Here is a 22,136-nt window from a genome sequence, read left to right on the forward strand (position 1 = left end):
TAGGCTTCCCGTCACAGACTTCGTCGATAATCCCCCTACATGATGCGCTATTCGCGCCTTCCTCGCCGATTAGGCACCAGCTAGTACTCTTCTTCCCGCGGCGGCCTTCGGATGCGCACAGAGGGGGCATGCCAGACCCGTCATCGCTGGTCAGCGGAGGAAATACGTTGTTCATACGTGGTAGGCCCAGTCGCTGTGGCAAATCACGATACAATCAGCAACCCGCTGACTGAGGGGAGGTGAGTCCTCTCGGCAACTCATCCTCTCTCTTCCCGGCGTCGCGGAGCGATGGTATGGATATCGTGTCGTCGATGACTCGAGGATCAGGACCTTGTGCCTATTCGCTCAAAGGGAGCCTGCATTCTTTATCGGTATACCGCACCGACCCTCTATCTTCCATCGTTACTCCGCCGACCGAAACATCGCGAATGCACCCTTACCGAGGTCGTGCCCGTCAGTGTCGGCATACGCGGTCGAGTAGATCATTTCACGAAGATCTGACGATTGGACTCAAGTCTTAGGTGGCACCGCTGCTGTTCCGTTGGAAGGCCCGTCGTCATGCACTCTCCGCGAGGGTCTATGCCGAACAAACCATTCACGCGATCCGACCAAGCCTCTGTCCTTGGCCGACGTATACAGTAATTCATCTGCACGCACGGCTACCATTCTTTATTGCCATACGGAGGTGGACGAACCTGTTTTTCGTATGTTCTACACAGGCCTTCGTACGTAGCTGGCCAGTAACGTCGGTCGCACAGTCAACCACGAGACAATCCATCTGATTTTCAGGCTGTTGCTCATATTCACACCCATCTCTTCATTCATGAGTGCCTCATTTCTTCAAACAAGCGGTACGACAGATATATGTCTATTGTACTTGCCTACCGCCGCATGCTTGCCGCATGTACACGGATGACGACGCCAGCATAGCCTCAGCATGCATTGTTCTCACCATTTCAACGAGCCTAACGAGTCCGCGGCATTCGTCTCACTCGTAACTTCTCGACCTCCACGGGTCTCACCATGGGCCAAACGGATTCCGGCCAGTGACCACGGGAAACCCGGTCCATGCACGTACGTCAGTCCCTTCATGCACTCACGGACATGCGGACATGTCTCATGAGTATCTTGCACAGGACTTGGATACGACGCATATCTCACCATGGCTACGCTTGCCGTCTCCGCTTCCGCCTTCACTTCGCCGTCCCCCGTCCCCTAGCGTCATCCGTCATTTCGATTTTGCCCTCTGTAGCATCCCCAAGTTATTTATCCCAATGCACACTACGCTATGGCGCTGTGACGTCAGGGGTCCTGCCGGGAACTCTCCGTAGACGCATAGTCTGCTTGATGGTTCCAGGTCTGGGCGACTGCTTGCGACGCCCTTTGACAACCCAGTCCAGGCCCCAAGCATCTTACAATCATATCAGACCCCAGTCAACGCGAGCGCTACTTCTGGGTTCGTACAATGCCGCCGATGGGGTAGCTGGACGCCGACGCTGGAAAAATTCGAGGTGGGACACGCGGTTGTTGTGTGGTGTCTTGAACGTGACTCATGCTTAGTGTTGTCAGCTCACATTGACAGCTCCCGACGACTCTCCAACAAACCAGGGCAGGTTTTCGTGCCCTGATTGGCCCGGCGTATGTTACTCAGGTATGTCGGATGCACCGATTACACGGTTGATCGGTTTCCACAGCGCCAACTCGGACAATTATACACCGTGGTGGATGCCGTTCCAGACTGAAGTACTCATACAACGCGTACAGTATGTGTCGCACGTCAAGCATATGCCGTCTCTGCTCGCAGCTTAAAGTTTATGTTGCAGAAGATTTCACTCATGTGTATCCCCGGGGCCGACATACAGCGACCTGACACGTCCCGGTTCCTGGTCGGCATACGCCGCAACGAACAGGTAGTGATCAGATTATTGCCATATCGGGATGCATTGTACCCTCGTCGCCTTGCTCCGTCTTGCGGGCGCGCGACAGGCTTCGGGGGAACTGTATCCTGTGCGCAACGCGTCTGTCCGACTGTGCACGTTGCCTGCACGACGCAGCGCCGATGTCGCTCATCTGACTGCGTCTGTCGTGCTCCGTGCAACAGGCCGCACCCGGGGCGACCATCCAATGACCAACCCGAGCATGCCTCTTCGTGTCGTTCGTTGCCCACGCCCCATCACCGCCGGCATCCTTCAACACTTTGGACCCCGGACTTGAAAGGCAATCCCATCATGCCGACCTCAATTTTTCCGGGGTTCCGTCCTTTGTCAATACCACCGGGTCGGTCTCGGCCCAGCAGATTCTCCTGCCCTCTTTGGGTTCTCTACGGCTTGGCTCGTCCCCATGCCTCCATCCTCCCGGACCTGGAAAAAATGAAGTAATACATGCCCTGGTAGAGCGTCCACATGTGCGCTCCGGTATAAAAGCCCTTCGTCAAACCTCCCCGAGTTCCTCACGAGTCCTACTCGCCAGCTCTCCACCCACTCACCCCACCGTCGCCACCCTTCGCGCCACACTCACACCGTTCCCTCTCACCCGCTCCACCACACACATCCGCCATGTCGCCACTTACGTTCCTCATCCTTGCCTTCGCACTTGTGTGCTCGGTGCTCGCCTCTCCCATTAACCTGGAGAAGCGCATCACGCACAGCGGACGCGTAAGTCTTCTTTGTCGTCGTTGTTCGCTCGCGTCCATGCTGATGCGCCTACTGCAGGGCACCTGGTTCGACGTCGGACTCGGCGCGTGCGGCAAGACCAACGTCAACAGCGACAAGATCGTTGCTATCTCCTCTGCGATTTACGGCTCTGGCGGGAACTGCGAGCAGGTGGGTCGATGCCGGGCGTGCCTGCTTCCCGCAGAGGACTGACGCCTTCCGTACAGTGGATGCACATCACCAACACCGCGAACGGCAAGAGCGCGTACGGAAAAGTGCGCGACGAGTGTCCCGGCTGCGGCGCTTACGACATCGGTATGTGCCGCACCCGCTAGTCTTTCCCCGCCTGCAGAACGCATTGCTAACCCTGGCCTCGCCACGTAAACAGACATGAGTCCGTCGCTCTTCCAGGAGCTCGGCTCCCTCGACACCGGTGTCCTCAAGGTCTCTTGGCACTACGAGAACAAGGATTTCGAGCCCTGAGCTCGCACGCCTTCGCCGCCTCCCGGCTCTCCTCTCTTCCTCCCTTCCATCCTCGACACCCTTTCTCCCGCCTGGGTTCTTTATTTGGGCTATTTATGTGCTGGTTCTTCCTTCCGGTCTTTTTCTCCGCGGATAGCGCAGGCTTTCCCTTTCCCTGGTTTCCTGGTTCCTTCGGTCTCGAGCGTCGCGCTCCGGAGCGCGGCAGCCTTGGTGTTTATTCGACGCATGTCCGGCGCGTCTCTAGGAGACGCGCTTGCTGGTCGTCGCCCTGCCATTATGATTCACGTCTGGCTTTCTTTCGTCACGACCCCATTCACGTTCCACATCACACGCATTCCCCCACGTCTTCGTCATACCACGCGCTCTCTTACACGTCCCACTTATGCGTGACCCACGCCCGCCCCTCCCCCCAAATAGAAGTGTACCAAAACTTGTAGACTGGTCCATGTAGCATTAGCGTATTGTGTATAGCCTTCTGCTAACCGACACATACACACACGACGCGAATTGTAAATCGAATTGCGAGCATCCGGGGTCTCCGAAACCCCGTTCTCGCATCGCTCCCCATATTGCGTAGTTGAGCTTGCTCCTTCTTCATACCTTTTTGTGTGCGCTTGTGGCATCGATGAATGGGGTCAAGTCTGCCGCAGCCCTCAACTTTTGCCACACGTAGCCTCTCTGACACCCTCGACAGCTACTAGCGTGCGTGCCAGGCCTCAGGCCTCCACAGGACAGTCAGGCACGAGAAGGACCTGGACGGCACTTGCGCCGCCGGAGCTCGCAGCTCGCAGCTCGCCGGGTCGCACTACTGGCAGCTCTCGAGCTCGATCTCTGCGGACAATTATGGCACTGCGGACGTGCCTCACCGGAGGCCTGGCTACAGTCCACTACACGGTACGCGCTCGCGGACATTGGGGGCACTCTGGTGGGCCGTGGCACGATTAGAGTCACTGCGTGAGACGGGTCTCTCGGGAGGGGGGCCAGAGACAAGCAGATACGATGTCGTGATTTGTCCCGAGGCCCGTTCCGAGATGGTGTCAACTAGGGGGCCAGAGGAATTAGAGGGTACTCCTGGCAGGGGTACAGAGATGATGTCAGACGGTCGGTCAGAGACAAGGCGAGACAAGCTCGAGAGGTGGAACGAGACAGTGCGTGATGATCTCGAATGGGCGCTGCGAGTTAGCCAGAGCCTGTCAGAGCTTACCCATGTATGGACAGTCTAGATGTCAGTCGAGAGATGATGCTATTGGCCTGGATTTCTACTTCACACAGATTGTAGATGCATAGCAACTAGATAGTCGCAGTAGATACAGATACGATACAGATACAACTTTGACTACCGTATTGCCGGCACGCACCCATCCTGTGGCCTGTCATTCTTGCCAGGCCGCTGCGCCTGTTGCCCATCCCAATACGGAGTGCGGTCAGCTTGATGATCGTCTTTGCACCTGAAAAGTTATGTGAGCATAGGAAAGACAATTCAAGAGAGCGACAAGTGGAATAAGATGTGACGCGAGTGGTCACGGTCGGAGATGATATCTTGCGCTAGCGTGATCGCGACCTTCGCACATATGGAGGCACAGTGAGCGTATAGCGGTCGCCGGTGGTGGCGGGTGACCGATAGGACCCCTGCTTGAGCCTGAGTCAGGTGCCCAGTCTCTTGAGGCCTAAACGAGCGCATCTCGCTCCGCATGTTTTCGAAAGGTACATGTGGCGACGCGGCTTGACGAGCGATCCCGACGCATTGATGTGCCATGGTTGTGAGCATCGGGTAGACTCGGTATCTGTGTACAATATAAAATGTTCATCAATACTGCGGGGAAGGAGAGTGACACGCACAATCGCACTGCCCAATCCTTTGACGGAAATGGCGGACCCCAATGGCACGTACTACTACCCTGCAGAGTCGTTGAGCGGCCGCGGTGGTGGAGCGACGAGTGTCTGGCAGGTGGATGCACAGTTTCAAGGTCAGTATGTTCATTCAGGATCCTGGGCGTGGAGGGCTTACCTTGACACTATGTTGAACAGAGCGTGTCGTCGCCAACAATGAGCGCAACGCGCTCTGGTTGGCCTATCAAGAGCAGCAGCGTCAGATTACGGAGATGAAACAGTGCCTAGACAGACTCGACGTACCACAATCCATTGATGGTGGGAATCGGGCCCTCGGTGCACAACTCGTGGTCAGTAGTGTGCCATCTTCGGAGGTTGGCATGATGAGATCACCTGACTTCTCTTGCTTTGCAGGCAGAGATTCACGACCGCATGCTTCGGATGATGGGCTGCGGCCATGTCAAAGTCAAGTACACCACCCATGTGGATGCGAGGGCTTACCACGATCTCCCGGATCGTCCTCCGGACCTGACGACAGCTCGGATGGAGAACAGCGACGGCAAGACGCTCTGGATTCCCGATTGGGATGGTGCAATCACCTCGAGGATCAATGACGAGTTTACTGAGGGTGTCGTGGATGTTGTTCTCATGAACGCTGCAAACGGTCTGTGAGCGTCACCTGGAATCTGCAGAGTCACTGATGTGTTGGTACTTAGCTGGGAAGCCAATCGACCACCTGCGAAAGCCCATCAAGAATGCTGCCAAGAAATATCTTCGCACCCTCAAGAAGGAGCGAAGACAGCGTTTGGCAGGCCCACCAAATCAGCGAGTGAGATCAAATGATGATAGGGAGCACCGCCGAGCCAACGTACGTACCCTGTCTAGATGTTCGATTATGATGAATTCAAACTCCAGCAAAGGCGACACGACAGATGCGCAAGGTGGAGACCCCCCTGCGCAAGTACCTGGGATACAACAACACTGTCGGTCTTGCGGCAGTCGTCCGGACGGACTTCGTGAACTCTGAATGGAGTGACAGGGGTGAGAAGGATCCTCAGGCCCGTGAAGCTTTGCGAACTACACAGAACAAGGACGCACATGCTCTTGAAGTGCGACCAGTGCTCTGGCATGTCAAACAGGTGAGTGTGCTACATGCAAGAGACAGGTGCACAGTACGTACCTGACTGCCATGCTATAGCTGGACCACATCTACGCAGTTCTTCGCGGCATACGAGCAGCAGGACTTCCCAGTGCCAACAAGGATCCTGAGTTGGCTGCGATCATGGACCCTGTCGACGATGGCGTTGACTTCACTGACGAACAGCGCAAGCAGTTCCTCACCATTGTTCAGTCAAACGTCAATGTGCGACGCCGTCGCTGGAACCAGTATGATCGCTTCTGGGGACGTTCAGATGAGCGCATGCGGGAGCGAAAGCAGGGAGAGCTGCCGGCTTACCGTGAGCTCATCAGCCCATCATGGGCTGGAGCAAGCGCAGACAACATGCGCATCTATGAAAGGGCGCCAGCTTGCCCATCGGGGTTTACCATCTTGACGACGCCGATGCCGCGCGAGCTGATGACGTGGGACGATCAAGTGCGGTACGCTCCTGCCCCGAGCGTGACAGTGTAGATCCTAGACAACAAAGCGTTACCTGCGGAATGTATCTGGTACCCTGATTCTTGAGACGTACCTATCTTGCTCACCACCTGCTCGACAATCCACGCGACGACCGCCAAGCCAAGATTTTCGCGGTCAGATCCATGCAAAGGAGCAGCTCGCCCCGCCGCGAGAGCTCAGCGTCGGTCGGGGTCATGTTCAGAAAGAGTGTGGTGATCGCGATGTGTTCTAGCGCTGCACCGGTGATGGTCCGCGAACTTGTGGAAGTCTGCGACGATGGTGGTGCGGTAGGAGAAATCCTCGATGCGACTCGTGACATCGTCTCCGGCAGATCCACATGCATCCGCACCCACTCCCCAATGACCGCGTCCGGGTTTACGCCACAGCCGCCAACTTCTCGGTGGTGATAGTCGTCGGCTAGGTCGACGACTGGTAGATGAATGTTTGAGCGGGAGCGGGAAGCGGAAGACTGCAATAAAATGTGGTCAATAGATGAACTCAACTGAGACTGGGCGATGACACATATGCACATGACAGGGCATGCATCCCCGGGCCCACAAGGACGAGGCCACGTCGGCTGCATGTCGTGTTATGCGCACAGGAGACACGAGTCCAGTGGGAGGGGTGAAGTCTCTCACCTTGTAGGGGGACGACAGAGTGGACAGAGAGGTAGACGCGAATAAGCAGGGGCTGGGAGCACCGTGAACGAGTGGAACGGCAGGCAGCGGCGGGTAATGCAATGGGCGCAGGGCTGACATCTGGGATTGCAGGGGGCAGCTCGAGCGGAAACTGGTCGAGCTTGCGTAACTCGATTTGAAAGAGTATTTCCCCGTGACGGTTGGAGTTGGATGCACTTGTCCGACCACACACCTCGAGGGAGGGACAGTCACAGCTCGAGGGCGGTCGGACTATTCAGGCACAACACTCCACCAGCGGGAGACTTCCCAACTAGTAGGGCGCCAGACCAGTGAGAAGAGAGCGAGAGAGCAGATATGTGGAAAAGCGAGGATTAGCGGGGACTTGGGGAGGGAGAGAGTGAGGACGAATGGGGTCAGAGCGGTGACCGGGGCGTGATACGCTGGCCCACGCCCACTAAGGGAACCATTGTCCGTGAACTGGCCGGTCGTGAGCACGCTCGGACAAACCTCGCGAAGATCAGGGCTTGGGTGGTTGTCGAAGCTACGCGAGATGGTCGGGGACCGTGGCCCGCGCATGTGAGGACAGAGGGAGGGTGGACGTAGTGTTTGTGGCAGGAGTCGAAGGTGGGGTACTGAGAAGATGGGGTCATGAGGGCGCACCTGCCATCGCTGCGGTGGACAGTGAAGTCAAGGCAGGGGACGAAGAGAGACATGGCGGAGAACGCTAGGCGTGTCATTGAATCTGCGATGCTGTGGGTGATATGTAGGAGAGAATCGAGCGAGAAGTGTATGTCTTGCGCGCTGTCATGGCAGGGGCGGCAATCGGGAGAGCACAGGATTGGAGGAGAGTGGTGCAGGTGGGCGGGTGAGCGATCGAGGTTCTCTTCGCGAGATTGGATGAGTATGGAGAGGGCATTGGCGAAGTGCAAGAGGAGAGCCTTCGAGGCATTTGAGTATCCTGCAAGAGGTTCACGCTTCATCCGAGCCCGGTGTGACGAATGTACTCACTGCAACTTGCAAGCTCTTCTCCCTCACCCTGTCATAGCCTCAACGCCGGATGCTCGCGCATAAATCCACCTTGAACTTCTGGAACCTGCCCGTACCAAAGCCGCGCTCAGAACGCTGTTGAAATTTAATGTGAGGTGATTGCGATACGTACGAGTGGAGGACCGCCTTTTCGGTGGTTCTGAGGTCCTGGAGAGCTCGGAGATCTTGCTTGCCACCGAGCCCTGGCAGTCAAAAAGGGCCATCAGTAGGTTTGACTACTTGGGTGCGGAAGAGGGGACGGATGATTGACCTGTAGCCGTAGCCGTTGTCAGGTTCGTCGTCGTTCCAGAGGGTGCAGTCGTATTGGGAGTCGGGGGCACAGCAGTCGGCGATGCAGACGTCCCGAGGAAGTCGTTCACCGCGCTACCCAGGAGGGTACCGATGTTCGAGCCCCACGTTGACATGGGCGGCGGTGATCGCACAGTGTTCGTGGACGCGTTGCCGGGAGGGGTGAATTTCAAGATAGAGGAGACCGACGTAGGTGGTGGTGACGGTTCCTTGGTGGTGGGCAGCGACTGCGACTGGGAGTTGGTCGCCTTCAGCGAGACCACCTCAGCAGGGGGAGGAGGTTGCCTCGCTGGTTCCAGTTGTTTGCGGGGTGAGGTAATCAGAGTAGGAGCAGTGCCCGTGAAAGTTGCGACACCGGTGCCTCTCGAGTGGGGTCAAAGAGGGAGAAGGGGGCCCGGCGCTCAGCCCAAAAATCTCCTTGATGATGGAGACCATGTCGTCCTCTTCCAGCTCGGCCGCGGTGGGGCTGCGCGAGCCGTTGCCGATAGGCTTCCCGCAAGTGCACTCGCGAGCGGTAGCGACGAGCAGCGCGGTCTCGAGTTCAATCTGCCGACCCTCTTTAAGGGAGAGGGGTTCCTGGCGCATACACAGGTAGAGGAAGGCCGGGATGAGGAGCTTCTTGTCGAGCTCGTACGTCTGATAGAGCTCGATCTTGGGGACGGGAGCGATCTCGGGCTTCTCGATTTCACGAGTGCAGAGCTTTTTGACCTCGCCGAAACGCCAGTCAAACGCGAGCTCGAGGATGGCGACCCAGTCATCCAGCGTTGCATCGTATATTGAGTATGTGCTGTGACGTGTCAGGGATGGGGGGAGTTAGATGATGCAACGAGTGCACTCACGGGTTGTAGAACACCCAAAAGAATTTGAAGGAGTCGTCGGCCGCGACATCATCGAGGGGGAAGGGGTTCGCGTCGAAGGAGCCTTTGGGTTGCTGACCAGCAGGTGATGGTGTGCCCAGCTTCTCGCGGAACCATGCCGACTCCCGCTCGAAGAAGTATCGATGTACACGATAGATGTAGTTCTCGACCTGGACGTTGTGTCAAGTGAGCAACGAGGCCGCGACGCAGAACGCATGGCGCGGACTGACAAGGAAATGGACGTCACCGCCGTTCAAGTAGTATTTGGGATGCCTCTCAATCTTCTCGACAGCGGATTGTGGTTGATAGAAGGCCATGGTGGGGGAGTGAGATGAAAGACTCGACAGGTACGGTCGTGTTGTGCGCGATCTGGCGTGCTGTGTTTTTGAACATGTCGTCGCTGTCGTGATATGTGGGAGTCGAGTGTCAAGAAGGGTTGTGTTGTCTGCGTGCAGCTAGGTTATATGCAGTCTGCTGTGCAGAAGAGAGTCAGGATTCAGGACAGAGAGGAGGAGATGAGGAAGGAGGAGGGAGAGAAACAGAGCAGACGCCCAATAGCGCCACAGCGCGTCAATCGTTGTCGACACGCGCATACATCCCGACTCCCAGCCCAGCAGCAATCATGCTATCTGCACCTCCACATTGACTGGACGTCATGCTTGCGACCTTGCGGGATGGAACCCCTCGCCTGACTCCGGGCGGGGCGCGTCTGAGTCCCAGTACGCCGAACGAGCATTACCCGTCCATGCGAAGCTTGGTATAGCTTCCGCGGACACCCAGATGTGTAACGTTCGCACCACCATGGAGATCAGACACATTCTGCCTCATCTCATTGTGTCGCGAAATGCGGACTTTGCACTGGATGACCACCGTAGTGTGTGTCTGGAGTGGACGGTCGTGCCTGCTAAGATTAATCATGAATATATACTGTTTCGGATACTAGTACGCAATACGAGGTTCTGGTGATAACTCACCATGTTCTGGCAGCTGTGTGTTTGCGATGATCAATCAGTCCGGGCTCGGCGAGGTTGGTATTCAAGATGTCATTGCTAAATTAGAGACCCAACTACGATGAAGAAATGTCCGACGTCGGAGAGAACGTGGGCGGGCTAATAGCAAATGTATCAGCGACACCGACTACAGGATAAGGATACGATATGACTTACATCTCATGAATGGGGAGGGTGAGCCAGAACTTCTGCGTGCCGCCCAGCGTTACCGTATGTCGCACTACTGGGCAGAGAAGGTCATGAACATCAATTATCGAACCTGCAGGGCCGGTGTCTGTTGACTGTAGATAGGAATCAGTATACCAGAGACGTAGATCAAAGTCTTCAGCACTGGTAACAGCATCAGACAGCATCAGAGTCGACAACTGAGAAAGATCCAAACCCAGAGATCACTCACAAGGGCCCCCATGGCGAAGTTGAGAGTATCTCTAGGGGCACAGGCCGGAGCCATTTGACGGACACGAGGAGGTGTGCCGGAGATTGGGATGAGAAGATATGATGGACTTCAGCTACCCATGTGCGAGCAGCATCAGTCGGACCAGATGTGCGAACGAGGGCGAGCGAGTCTCGCGCAGTTACCGAGGTTGAACGCGAAGCAGCAACGTATCGATGACTACATATAACAGCGTAGTCAAAGAACGTTGCTCGATCACTGATGAGGAGACTTCCGGCAGGAGGGTGGGGCTCCAGAACGGTGTGATAGGGTTGGAGAGGGTGGGTGCGGCGCAAGAATTGTACAAAGTTGGAATAGAGCTCCAGTTCAAAGCATTCGTTGGTCGCGCGAGGGCTGAGCTGAAGAGCGATGCCTCCTGCGACAGACATCAGCACTGTATATGCTCGTGCCCGTAGTAGACGGTAGCGCACCATCAATATATGTGTCTTCGATGTCTTGCGCGAATTGCTGGACAGTTCCGCGGATATCGATGCTGGCATGTACCATCTGCCTACAGCCCTCGCGCACGCATTCAGATGGAGCGTTCCGCAGACCCTCAGCGAGCTTTTCGAGTGGGACAAAGGATAGTTAGCATTTATGCGTAGTATGCTATACCCACTGGGAGCCCCGGGTGCTTACAAGGCGATAGAGCTCTGCCGTTCGGTGAAACTCCCGCAGGAAGGTACACTCCAGTTCGCCACCGTCGTGATTGTTCGTCTTGAAGCTCTTCAATATTTTGTTGAGCCGCTCAAAGACGAAGGTCCAGAACTCGCGCAAAGGGCCGAAGTTGAGTACAAAGTCACCTGTGTGCGTCGCGTAGTGGTGGTTTGGCTTGATAACGCCAGGTCCATATAGCTAACTCGCGCAATTGTTAGCTACCGCACACGTTGTCATGAAGTAATATAACTGGCCTCAAGGAGCTCCGTGCAGTACTCGCGAAGAAGCTGATCAGCGTCAGTGACGTCCGAGGTGGTGAGTTCTGGAGCAAGAAGAAGACGAAGTGCGCGAGAGAGCTTGAGGAAATTTGGGAGATCGCGAGGATGGATAGATGTGCCACTCCAGCCGCCTTCATCCGCATCAGAATCGTCAGATTGTTCGGATTGATATGCATCATCATCAGGGATCTCGACGGCACCCTCGTCATCTGGTTCGAGCTCCATGTTCTGACCAGAAAACGAAATCAGTCAGATGCGCACTTTTGGGCTGCCACACATGTCTGAACGGTTGACGCACCATCCATCGTGTAGTATGCAAGACTGGTCGTGAAGAACGTCGGGGCGGCTGAGGCGGTCCATCCTGATAGCTGTCAGAATTCCCGGCTCCGATTGGAACAATGCAAGTTTGCGGTACCTTTTGCCTTCTCATTTGACCCCGTCTCCGGCTTTTCTTTGCCTCCTGCTTTGACGGCTGCTTGGATGATGATGCCTGAGAAGCTGGAGAGGCTTGCGTTGCTGCCTTTGATCGCTTTCGCTTCTCGAGGAGAGAGGCGATATGCTCGCGGCGATCTGCAAGCCGCGTACCATTAGGGTCGGGCTCGCATTCAGCCCAGAGTTGTGGGAGCTGTGCAAGGGTCAGGGGTTAGCACAAACCTCAGACGCTACCAGTGATCACATTTGGCATACCAGCATTGGTGCGATGATAATGGCGAGAAGCATCCATTGATCTGATGTGAGCGATCCACCTGCGGGTTCTCCTACGAGGTGCGGCAGACGGCCCAGTTTGCTCGGAACAGTGAACTAACCATATGCCCGGGAATAGTCAGTATCTTTGCGGGGCAACAGGCATATGTCTAGTCGTGCGTACCATTTTTAACATGTCATGGAACGTGCTGAGCTCCTTTGTCTTCCGAAGAATTTTGAGCTGCACCCAAATGATATAGAAATGGGTCTTGACCAGGCCTGCCATCGCAGCCGCATGGGGCATGAGACATGGTTCATGACCATCGAGCTTGGATTCCGGCCATAGAAGACAAGGAATGCATCGTACCTTGAAGCAGATATGAGTCCCTACTCTTCTGGGGCACCCCCGGTGACTCTTCTAATCGCACTCAGCCGTCCGTATCCTGTGGAAGACGTGCGTAATCCTTCCACAGTGGGACTGAGTGTAGGCTCAGCTGTCCCACACCCATCCCTGTCCCTGCTCAAAGCGAGACTCGGACATCCAGTGGAACTCCGAACGACTAGAGCTCATGCGCAAGCCACAGATGAAGAACTTTACATGTGTCTACGTGGCATACCTGAGGGCTATCGTGCGCGCTACCTCTGGCACAGTTCAACGGGCTTCAGCTCGATATAACCATCCCAGGTCCGTGTGCAGAATTCAGTTGGCGGACACTGGGAACATTCTCCGTATGCACCCCAACGTACAGCCCCGGGCTGAGTCCCAGTCTGCACGGTGGACTGCAAGCGGGACCGAGCATGGCCCAACTTCAGGCTGTCACGTTCATGCTAGGCCTCGGCATGTGGAGTATGTCGTTTGGACCAGTGTGGGCTCGCGAGGACTACAAAGATATTATAATAGCATCATTGTCATACGCACTCACCAAGAAATAAATTGTGCATTGGATCGATGACGATCATATCGCACATGTTGAAGTATGGAAGCTGGGCTAATTCGGACCAACGGGTTGCACGCGCTTTCACAAATTCGTCCCGGCCTTTTTTGCTGGTCTGTGACTGATATGCCGCCATGTTCGCCCGATGTTCGTCATTCGTCCGAGCTGGGAATGCTAGTAGTAGACAAGCCCAGAAGTAGTTAATACAATTGCGTGTGGTGTTATTGAGCATAGGAAACTTACCATTCCGGATGAATGCATCTGCAGTCGATAAAGCGACCTTTGTAATCCAGTCAACGGTGCAGAAATAGTTGTGCATGTGTGACCCAAAGCCGCCAACCTTGTGGGCAGCTGGCTTGTCACAGAAGACACCGACGAGGATGACTCGGACACGTCGTCCATTTGGGAAACGCGGCGTCTTGATGACTACGCCGACATACCATAGGCGTAGGAGTTCATTGACCAGAATGCGAAGATAGTATTGCGTCTGGTCAGGATCGGTTTCCTTTGGACCAGGAATGATCCCACTCAGGAGAAGATTTGACGCACGAAATCTACGATACGAGTGAGTTATGCCATCCTTGACAGGCATTCAAAGTACCCACACTTACCGTAATGAAGCCGGGAAGTTGACGATCATGAATGACATTGGGCACGAAGTATACGAAGCTGCGATGAGGCTACGTAAATATGAGAACCTGAGAACTGCAATGAGCGGCGTAGCTTGCAGAACCAACATGCCAGTATCAACTCACCAGTCCAACCCGAGGGCAAGCCCAATGCGTAGCTCGCCGTCAGGTCCATCGTCCTCCAGTGGATCATACTTGAAGAATGGTTTGCCGTCTGGCCCATGGACACGGTGACACACTGCACCATCGAAGATATCCCGGAGGCGGCCCAGGAATCGAGGCAACAGCTTCCATGCGTTCACGAGGTCCTCGTTCCCGGGTACAGCGAGTATCGATGCGAGCTGCTCAGTAATTGTCTTGAAGGGGGAGCGGAGACGAGGCTTCTTGGATGAGCGTCCGGAGTTGTCAGGAAACGCAAAGAGAGGGGTGTGACAATGAGAGCAGCATGCGTCTGGATCAGCACACACACTTTCTGGGTGGACTCGTAGACATGCCGGACACGTCGGAAGCTCGTGAATGATGTTGTTGACATGGAGCATGGCCATAACACCAGTCAACGACTTCGGCAGGGCAGGGACGAGTGACGTGTACCCCAGCTCGCAAAAAACGAGGCCGGTTATTGATATGATAACGTCTACAAAGCGGTGGGGAAGGTGACCAACGAGGTGCAGAAATGCGCACATCAGCGTGACGAGCAGGACGGCAGGATGCCATCCACAACTAGCAAGGGAGAACGGGGTAAATCCTGGTGTGGGAGGTGGGCAGAATATGTCGTCCTCGCCAGTTGAGGAAGCAGAAGCCTCTGCGGGGGTCGCACCGGCAGCAGAGACATCGTCAGGGACCTCACACCCTTGAGCCGGTGGGGATGCGTCTTCTTCATGTACTGTTGAGGTACGCTCGAGCTCAGACTTCCGGAGCACCTCGTAGGCTGTGTCATCATCCTCCCAATCATCGTCGCAGATCGGAAGCATGTTTGATCCCTCTCTGTCATCTGCATAACTTGGAGCTGCCAGAAGGTCATCAGCTCGAAGCCAGGGGACCAGAACCACTTGTACTTACGGTCAGCAGCGGTTGCGAGGAACTGTCGCAGTCGCTCGCTGTTTGTCAACTTGGAAATGACACTCAGAGCTTCACGCATCCGCTCAGCCTGGCTCGGTTGGTTCTTGACCTGCAAGACGAGTGAGCATACAATTCGTAGAAGCATGTCTCATACGTACCCGAATGGAGTAGATCGTGAGCAACATCGCCTCGTCGACATCCCTCGGGACGTCAAGAGTGGAGTACGCCGTCTCGGGCGACATCCCAGATCCCTTCTCTTCGCCCCAGACCTTCGACAGTGCTTGTCTGCCCAGGAGTGATGGCTCGCTATTCGAGGAGTATTGCGAGCTTCCGACTAGCGAAGACTCTGGGTACATGCTCATTAGGCTGTCCATGATATCGTCAACACTGTCCGGAATTTCTGAACAAATCTGACGGTTACCTGTTGAGATATTGTCTGACAACCAGTGTCTCCGGCGTGCGATCACGGTATGAGATCGGTGTCTGCTTCATTGTCCAAACACGATGAGTCGACAACCAATGATACATACGGCCAACAGACATACCTGAGCCTCCGAGTCTCGAATAACTGCATCCTGAGGCCACCAAGTAGGCGCTACTGGAGAGGAGCTGTTGCACAAGCCAGTCGGCATCCATGGCGGCATGTCGAGGGTGACGGGCGGTGCGTCAACCCTGCCTGCTGACATCGGCAAAGTAAAACAGGGATGTGGATATGGCCACTGGCATGGACCACGGAAATTGATAGAGCGACTTGTAACCCGTGGCATGCCCAAGGATACAGAGCTCAACGCGCTCTGAGCGCGGAGGTCAGTGCCTTCATGTGAGTCGCATGTTGATCTAGGTTGCAAGGTGCCATGGCATGAGCTGCACCGGCAGATCTTGAAGCGAACAGGTGGCTGAAGGTAGAGAGAGACATGGGTTGAGACGATGTCAACGTGGGATAAGCGCAAAGACCACGTACCATTGAGTGATAAGTAACCGTGCGTGTGCGCGGTGAGCGTCAAGGAAAAGTCAAGCTCAAGGCGCGACACTCGCATATATATCCTACTATTGCCGGTAAATCTGGCCCGCAATGTAAAGCGAGACCGGTCTCGCTTTGATCTCGACACACAGGTAGACAAGTGGAGAGAAAGAATCTCTCAATTCCGCCGAGCCTGTTAGTACATACACACGAGCGCGGATTCTGTTACTACTACATATGCATGCGACTGATGCGCCTCTTTAAGTCTTCGACGCTATCGAGCTCTAATGCCAAGTCACCCATCTCCCGGATAAGGGTCATCATCTGCTCATCCTCCGACGAGATGGTGACGGAGGCCATGGCTTGCTCCAGCCCCGTCATAGAGTTGTTGTGGTGTAACGGGCGCGGTCGTGGAACGGGCCGCCCTAGGTGCGGGGTGGGCTTCGGTAAAGGATCCTTGATGTCCTGTCAGAGATCAGACGAGCAACGAGGACAACAAGTGATAATCTCATACCTGCGCTTCACTCAATTTGTGAAGAATACGCCACCAAGGGGCAAGCACACGGGCGGGACGGCCGCGCGGATGTCCCAGGATATCCCAGACGTAATGCGCCAGCCATGCGAGAGAGCACTGACGGTGAAGAGGGTGGATCCAGCTCCTGTGTGCGTGCACCAACCAGAACGGTGCACCAGGAGCATGATCGTCCACGCCCTTATAGCGGTCGAGGTCAACGACGAGCACACCATGTGTGGCAAGGCGTGTGTCGAGCCGAAGACGGAGGCTCCAGGTTACGGGATCGTCAAAAACGACCCCATGTTGACCCTACAACATATGTCCGATGCGACATGCTGGACGACATAACAGACAGATGACATACCTCTTGGCGATCGACATACAAATCCAGATCTACCGGCAACTCCTCTGCGAGAATTACACTTGATTTGTTTGGGCGGCCTTGCCTGTTCTGCAACAAAACTTGGGCGAAGAAGTCGGCGAGACTCTGGGGTGAGTGGCAGGTGTCGAGATGATGAGAGACGAGGTCGCGAGGACGCATGGTCAAGACACGGGTACGCCTCAGCGAGACCTTGTTAGAATGAGTTGCCACCATGCTGGTTGTCAGAAGAAGCAGGCGATACGAGCGCAGAGTAGCATCAAGGCGTGAAGACGGCGACTTTAAGCATCCTAGAGAGTCTAGCCTGAAAGCCGGTCGAAACGAGCAACGGAGTTGGCAGCAGAGGATGACGATGGGAAGCAAGTCATCGAACAGGCGCGGCCGCTCCGGGACGGTCGGCGCGAGCGACAATGGCGCTCAGAGGTATCCCGAGACAAGCTGTATTCGCTATAGTACCTAGCTACAACGTACACGCAGACGCACATCCTGCGCACGACTCTAAACAGTACACCGACAGCCTCTCAGACCGCCCTAGGTGCCCAGGATCCCTCGGACATCCATCCCGAGACCACGCGAGATCATCTCGGGCCCTCTCTAGTTATCTCTGACATACCTCCCGACAGACCCTCCTCACGCAGTGAGTGTGGCTTTCTCCCGCGCCTCGAGGTTGATCGGACATGGTTGCAAGGCCTGCACAGGATGCGGAGTACTGCCTCCGCGAAGAACTTCTATGTAGTATGTAGTAAGTAGGCGTGTTCCTCGCGAGGCACATCCCGGGCGTAGTAATTAGTACTAAGTAGTAGTGGGCGCTAGCGCTTCGCCCCCGCGAACGCCGTCCCTCCCTCGAGGCTCCTGGCTCGGACACCGATCAGCATGCGCTGAGGGCGATGGAAACCCGATGTATAATAGGGTGCGATGTATTCGGGTGTGCGTGCGGTACGAGTACGTATACATGTGGATGATGGATCGTGTTACTGCTACAGATAAAATGGTGACACCAGCGAATCATGGAGACGGAATGCATGGCCGTACATACGTGAGGATGGATACAAGCACCAGAACGTGGATCACTGTGGGTCATCTCCGGGTCGTCAAGGATCGTCCCGAGTTTCATGAGAAACGAGGAAGAATAAAGCAAGTGCACGCGCGCCGCACGTTCCCCAGCGAGGCTGGCATGCGTCGCTGCACATAGACTAACGCAGGCGCGATCGTGCACCCTGCGTCGCACTGCCAGTGGTGCAATGGACGCTCGGAGTGGCGCGAGCTTGTGTCGGCGAGGACGTTCGGACTTCTGTGTCCCTGCAGCCACCGTCGATGCCGGGGATTATGCGGCGAGACACACGAGCAGCCAGGCGACTGCGGACACGAGGCTCGCGAGCTCCCAGAGGCTGCATGAATGATATAGAACGCCGAGCGGTGTTCGCGAGGAGCTGGCATCGAGTTGTACGAAGGCCCCGAAGTCCAAGGGCTCGGACGCGTGACCCGGCTTGTCATGGGGGGGCTGGAGGCGTCCGGCAGACACGACATACTCGGCGGCACTGGCAGATGTCGAGCGCCGCAGACGTGCGCGATCGCGGCTAGAACCCGAGGATGTCGATGTTGAGCAATGCCTCGGCGGGACCCGAGTCGCCGGGGCTGCCGATGGGCATACATCGGGGCGTTCGAGTTCGTGGACGTGGCCGTCCGCGTATGACGGCCATAGCGATGACGAGTGGTTCGGTAATGTCGAGAGCGATGGCGGATGAGAATGACGACTCTGCGTCATGGCCGATGTCGACGAAGCAAGATCGCAGGGATCGAAGACGTCCTGCGGAGTTGGCTCCCATGCTTCCATGGGCATGAGAAGGCGCGGATGTGGCGGGAGAGGTGAATGCAACCCACCAGAATGGAGACTGTCTGGTTGGTCCGCGACTAACACTCTTCTTCGGGGATACGCGACAAGCGTACTTGAGTTGTCAAGATCAGGATGTTCGAGGTCGAGCCTGTCGAGACCACAGTGAGCTGAGACGGATGGCGCGCGGATGACTACGGGCGCGACATACAATGTGCACGTAAGATGGATGTTTCCGCATACATCATTCGAGGCGCTGCTGGCTGGAAGGGCATGGGCGACTGTCGCCCAAAAGATGAAGACATGGTATGTCGCGACGGCGCGCATGCCGGCGGTGATCATGGACAATATACGCAGGGCAGCTGTCCGTACAAGCAGCAGGCTAGTGCGCTGGAATGAAGTGGGTGTAGCCCATGTCTCGGCGGTGCTGAAGTTATATCTGAGCTGTGGCCAATGTGCCACCGAGCATGGCCACAATGCCCGGACCATCTCACAGGCTTATGCGGTGATGTGGTGGCCTGCTCACCCTCAGCAATGAAGTCTAGAGCGCGGGGTGCTGGGCAAAGCAGATAGATAAAGCCGACACAGACCGGGCTTCTCGTATCTTTGTCATGAAGTAACGGCGCCCCTGGGAGCTCACGGTACAGCTGACCCACCATGCGGTTTCAACACAGCGCTCTGTGGGCGTCAGGGGTGGGTCGGTCCAAGGATCAAAGCGTGTGGTAAGTTCTCCTGCGTGTGCAAGGTAAGAATGCGATATACCAGAAGTCCAAGCGTACCACAAAGTAACGTCGTCGCGCTGGTTGTGGTCTTGGACAAGGCGTGTAGTTGACTGAGTCCAAAGCGGCTAACCAGCAAGTGCTAGTCTTAAGTATGAACGATGACTCGGAGAGACTCCGTTGCAGCATTAAAGTTTCCGGAAGGCTGCGCTGGGTGTGAGATCACAGCATCTGCGACGCGACAACGGTACCGGTGGACGGACTCCTCCCCGAGAATGAAGTCCCCCTGTGTCGAGTTCGCGACATGCAGAGGCAATACAGATAGCATGGTTTTCTTCAACAAATCTGGAGAGCAAGAAATGTGTTGTTGTATAAAACTTGTGCGAGGCGATGGTGGAGGCTACGGGATGCAAAGGTGCAGCGCCGGCTTTCTGAGGGCCGACGTTTATGCCAGATTTGGAAATGGGCGCACAGTGAATTGTGGCGCCGGCGGAGTCTACCCTTTCCGTGCCTCCTCCCCCTCATCATCATGAATGACCGGGACCACTACTAGGAAGCTTCCCACCCCACAGCCAGCATTTATGTCTCCTCAAAAGGTCGCATCGCTCAAGATCCGTCTGTGGCTCAGCGCTGGGTTGACAGGCGCATCTGCGCTGACATCATAACCTATGGTGCTCGGCGTGAGTACCTTATAACTGTCTATGTGCGCGCCACATCGTTTTCCAACACTACATGGTAATTGCAGTCATCCATACACCAGATATAAGCACAGACCTGGTGAGTCTATTACGTTCGAACTCAGTTCTCGCTGCACAGTTCCAACCGACTTGTGGCCCTCGGCGAGCGAGAAGGCCACCCAGAGCTCGTAGGGAATGATGCTTCTCACTTCCTCAGTTGTGTCCCGAGGTATCAGAAGTTCTAGTTATTCCTGCGTTACTGTCGGTACAACCTCACCGTTCATGCAGAGGTCTCGTCTCATGTGGTGACGTCACCACAACCAGACATCTGTTGGGTTCGCGCCATCCTCTGCACTCCAGTCCGAGTCCTTCCATCCACCGAACTATCATTCTGACCCGAGCTTCCAACAGAAACATGCCCAATACAAGCCAGAAAGCCATCCACTTTGGGGCCGGCAACATTGGACGCGGTTTCATAGGACCGCTCCTCGTCGAATCCGGCTACCACGTCATCTTCGCCGACGTGAACGAGGAAGTCATCCGGCAGCTCAACAAGCAGGTTTCCTACGACGTCCTCATCCTCGACGAGGACGATGAGTACCGCAATTCGATCTCAGACGTCTCCGGGGTCGTATCCACCTCCGATGACATCATCAAGTCGTTCGCCGACCCAGAGCTCGACATCATCACCACTGCGGTCGGGCCCGCCATCCTCGAGAAAATTGCAGTGACGATTGCGAAGGGCCTGCATGCGCGCCGCGAGGCGAAGCAGGGCTCACTCAACATTATCGCCTGCGAGAACATGATCAACCAAACGACAGCGCTCCGCAAACACGTCTTCGACCACCTCTCCGACGACGACAAGGCGTGGGTCGAGGAGAACGTCGGCTTCGCCAACTGCTCCGTCGACCGCATCGTGCCCCCATGCGACCCGAAGGACAGCGACAGACCGCTCGACGTGGGCGTCGAGGGCTTCTACGAGTGGGTCGTCGACCAGGGCGCGCTGCAGCGCACGCCCCCGCGCGTCCACCTCAAGGGCGTCAAGCTCACGACGGACCTCGACGCGTACATCGAGCGCAAGCTCTTCACGCTCAACTGCGGGCACGCGATCAGCGCGTACCTCGGCTTCCTCAAGGGCCACACGACGACCGACCAGGCCGTGCGTGACCCGGAGGTCCGCGCGGTCGTCTACGGCGCGCTGTGGGAGGAGGCGGGCGCCGCGCTCATCTTCAAGCACAAGTTCGACGAGGGCGAGTACAGGCAGTACGTCGAGAAGATCATGGAGCGTTTCGGGAACCCGCGCATGAAGGACGAGGTTACGCGCGTCGGGCGCGACCCGCTCCGGAAGCTGGCGAAGGGCGACAGGCTGTTGGGACCGACGGAGATGGCGCTGGTGTATGGGCTGCCGACGGACAACCTGTCGAAGGGCATCGCTGCGGCGTTCCTGTTCGACTACAAGGAGGACAAGCAGGCGGTGGACTTGCAGAAGCGGGTGGAGAAGGAGGGCATAGAAAAGGTCGTCGCCGACATCACCGGCTTCGAGCAGGGTAGTAAGGAGCATGGCAAGATTCTCGAAGCGTACAAGGAGTTGCGGAAGAAGTACAAGCTGAAGAAGTGAGGTCAGAACCTCTGTTCGAACTTGAGCCTGGGAAATTGACGGGATTTCTCAGGAATATGCATATACATAGGTCTTCATTGAGTGTATCATAGGCCGCAGGTAGGGCAGGTTTTCTGCGAATGCGCTTCATGGTACTGCATTCAAATGGAAAATATAAACTGGCAATTTTCGGGTCTGTGCCACGCGATGAGTGGGTTGCCGAAATACAGCCGGTCGGCGAGCGTTCAGTATAAATCCCGTATATGGTAAGTGCGCTGAAGTTGGTTGTACGAGACGAAGACAACACAAAATGGTCACGTTAACCGATCTGTTGAGGGATCGCTCGGGCTTAGAAGGGGGA

At 55.9% G+C, this 22,136-nt stretch overlaps 9 protein-coding genes across 9 annotated transcripts; 6 read left to right on the top strand and 3 right to left on the bottom strand.

The window, feature by feature from the left end:
* Positions 1-168: 168 nt before the first annotated feature.
* Positions 169-901, top strand: L226DRAFT_323303 (uncharacterized protein). Its single transcript, XM_067673908.1, has 2 exons — positions 169-453; positions 522-901. Exons 1-2 carry the CDS (start codon positions 294-296, stop codon positions 731-733), a joined length of 372 nt encoding a protein of 123 aa, XP_067538038.1. The 5' UTR covers positions 169-293; the 3' UTR covers positions 734-901.
* On the top strand, positions 790-1,677 carry L226DRAFT_323283 (uncharacterized protein). Its single transcript, XM_067673907.1, has 2 exons — positions 790-1,511; positions 1,570-1,677. The coding sequence occupies exons 1-2, from the start codon at positions 1,069-1,071 to the stop codon at positions 1,577-1,579; spliced, it is 453 nt and encodes a 150-aa protein (XP_067538039.1). The 5' UTR covers positions 790-1,068; the 3' UTR covers positions 1,580-1,677.
* On the top strand, positions 1,583-2,453 carry L226DRAFT_323319 (uncharacterized protein). Its single transcript, XM_067673909.1, has 2 exons — positions 1,583-1,763; positions 1,824-2,453. The coding sequence occupies exon 2, from the start codon at positions 1,836-1,838 to the stop codon at positions 2,376-2,378; it is 543 nt and encodes a 180-aa protein (XP_067538040.1). The 5' UTR covers positions 1,583-1,763; positions 1,824-1,835; the 3' UTR covers positions 2,379-2,453.
* A 14-nt stretch (positions 2,454-2,467) lies between these two features.
* L226DRAFT_323248 (uncharacterized protein) lies at positions 2,468-3,324 on the top strand. Its single transcript, XM_067673906.1, has 4 exons — positions 2,468-2,654; positions 2,712-2,822; positions 2,879-2,966; positions 3,040-3,324. The coding sequence occupies exons 1-4, from the start codon at positions 2,556-2,558 to the stop codon at positions 3,132-3,134; spliced, it is 393 nt and encodes a 130-aa protein (XP_067538041.1). The 5' UTR covers positions 2,468-2,555; the 3' UTR covers positions 3,135-3,324.
* A 1,677-nt stretch (positions 3,325-5,001) lies between these two features.
* L226DRAFT_568540 (uncharacterized protein) lies at positions 5,002-6,594 on the top strand (the record flags this gene model as incomplete). The annotated part of the gene is made up of 6 exons (XM_067684176.1): positions 5,002-5,101; positions 5,163-5,314; positions 5,379-5,628; positions 5,681-5,832; positions 5,885-6,103; positions 6,163-6,594. The coding sequence occupies 6 exons, from the start codon at positions 5,002-5,004 to the stop codon at positions 6,592-6,594; spliced, it is 1,305 nt and encodes a 434-aa protein (XP_067538042.1).
* A 1,927-nt stretch (positions 6,595-8,521) lies between these two features.
* L226DRAFT_503801 (uncharacterized protein) lies at positions 8,522-9,756 on the bottom strand. The gene is made up of 3 exons (XM_067677951.1): positions 9,643-9,756; positions 9,395-9,582; positions 8,522-9,342 (listed from the first exon to the last, which is right to left on the bottom strand). The coding sequence occupies exons 1-3, from the start codon at positions 9,727-9,729 to the stop codon at positions 8,820-8,822; spliced, it is 798 nt and encodes a 265-aa protein (XP_067538043.1). The 5' UTR covers positions 9,730-9,756; the 3' UTR covers positions 8,522-8,819.
* A 722-nt stretch (positions 9,757-10,478) lies between these two features.
* On the bottom strand, positions 10,479-15,733 carry L226DRAFT_521134 (uncharacterized protein; the record flags this gene model as incomplete). The annotated part of the gene is made up of 20 exons (XM_067678683.1): positions 10,479-10,521; positions 10,579-10,642; positions 10,682-10,752; positions 10,820-10,931; positions 11,287-11,419; positions 11,495-11,658; positions 11,763-12,018; positions 12,376-12,415; positions 12,445-12,452; positions 12,478-12,591; positions 12,659-12,753; positions 13,398-13,574; positions 13,653-13,963; positions 14,021-14,089; positions 14,165-14,421; positions 14,506-14,672; positions 14,856-15,044; positions 15,098-15,206; positions 15,256-15,518; positions 15,643-15,733. 20 exons carry the CDS (start codon positions 15,731-15,733, stop codon positions 10,479-10,481), a joined length of 2,733 nt encoding a protein of 910 aa, XP_067538044.1.
* A 2,078-nt stretch (positions 15,734-17,811) lies between these two features.
* L226DRAFT_610774 (uncharacterized protein) lies at positions 17,812-19,415 on the bottom strand. The gene is made up of 3 exons (XM_067686205.1): positions 18,994-19,415; positions 18,833-18,933; positions 17,812-18,778 (listed from the first exon to the last, which is right to left on the bottom strand). Exons 1-3 carry the CDS (start codon positions 19,269-19,271, stop codon positions 18,276-18,278), a joined length of 882 nt encoding a protein of 293 aa, XP_067538045.1. The 5' UTR covers positions 19,272-19,415; the 3' UTR covers positions 17,812-18,275.
* An 811-nt stretch (positions 19,416-20,226) lies between these two features.
* Positions 20,227-21,971, top strand: L226DRAFT_503804 (mannitol-1-phosphate 5-dehydrogenase). Its single transcript, XM_067677952.1, has 2 exons — positions 20,227-20,278; positions 20,590-21,971. Exon 2 carries the CDS (start codon positions 20,594-20,596, stop codon positions 21,794-21,796), a length of 1,203 nt encoding a protein of 400 aa, XP_067538046.1. The 5' UTR covers positions 20,227-20,278; positions 20,590-20,593; the 3' UTR covers positions 21,797-21,971.
* The last annotated feature ends 165 nt before the right edge of the window (positions 21,972-22,136 follow it).

Source organism: Lentinus tigrinus (genome assembly GCF_003813185.1).
Source record: "Lentinus tigrinus ALCF2SS1-7 unplaced genomic scaffold L226scaffold_6, whole genome shotgun sequence".
NCBI classification, from domain to species: domain Eukaryota; kingdom Fungi; phylum Basidiomycota; class Agaricomycetes; order Polyporales; family Polyporaceae; genus Lentinus; species Lentinus tigrinus.

What these genes read in the sequence shown, in the direction of transcription:
- L226DRAFT_323303 (XM_067673908.1), top strand. Translation starts at nt 294, where the DNA reads ATGGATATCGTGTCGTCGATGACTCGAGGATCAGGACCTTGTGCCTAT. An exon ending in CCCTTACCGAGGTCGTGCCC is followed by an intron (nt 454 to 521) that starts GTCAGTGTCGGC and finishes CTCAAGTCTTAG; the next exon opens with GTGGCACCGCTGCTGTTCCG.
- L226DRAFT_323283 (XM_067673907.1), top strand. Translation starts at nt 1,069, where the DNA reads ATGCACGTACGTCAGTCCCTTCATGCACTCACGGACATGCGGACATGT.
- L226DRAFT_323319 (XM_067673909.1), top strand. Translation starts at nt 1,836, where the DNA reads ATGTGTATCCCCGGGGCCGACATACAGCGACCTGACACGTCCCGGTTC.
- L226DRAFT_323248 (XM_067673906.1), top strand. Translation starts at nt 2,556, where the DNA reads ATGTCGCCACTTACGTTCCTCATCCTTGCCTTCGCACTTGTGTGCTCG. An exon ending in GCATCACGCACAGCGGACGC is followed by an intron (nt 2,655 to 2,711) that starts GTAAGTCTTCTT and finishes CGCCTACTGCAG; the next exon opens with GGCACCTGGTTCGACGTCGG. An exon ending in CTGCGGCGCTTACGACATCG is followed by an intron (nt 2,967 to 3,039) that starts GTATGTGCCGCA and finishes CCACGTAAACAG; the next exon opens with ACATGAGTCCGTCGCTCTTC.
- L226DRAFT_503801 (XM_067677951.1), bottom strand. Translation starts at nt 9,729, where the DNA reads ATGGCCTTCTATCAACCACAATCCGCTGTCGAGAAGATTGAGAGGCAT. An exon ending in GCGGTGACGTCCATTTCCTT is followed by an intron (nt 9,583 to 9,642) that starts GTCAGTCCGCGC and finishes CACAACGTCCAG; the next exon opens with GTCGAGAACTACATCTATCG. An exon ending in TTTTGGGTGTTCTACAACCC is followed by an intron (nt 9,343 to 9,394) that starts GTGAGTGCACTC and finishes GACACGTCACAG; the next exon opens with CACATACTCAATATACGATG.
- L226DRAFT_610774 (XM_067686205.1), bottom strand. Translation starts at nt 19,271, where the DNA reads ATGGTCCGGGCATTGTGGCCATGCTCGGTGGCACATTGGCCACAGCTC. An exon ending in ATCCATCTTACGTGCACATT is followed by an intron (nt 18,934 to 18,993) that starts GTATGTCGCGCC and finishes TGGTCTCGACAG; the next exon opens with GCTCGACCTCGAACATCCTG. An exon ending in ACCAGACAGTCTCCATTCTG is followed by an intron (nt 18,779 to 18,832) that starts GTGGGTTGCATT and finishes TGCCCATGGAAG; the next exon opens with CATGGGAGCCAACTCCGCAG.
- L226DRAFT_503804 (XM_067677952.1), top strand. Translation starts at nt 20,594, where the DNA reads ATGCCCAATACAAGCCAGAAAGCCATCCACTTTGGGGCCGGCAACATT.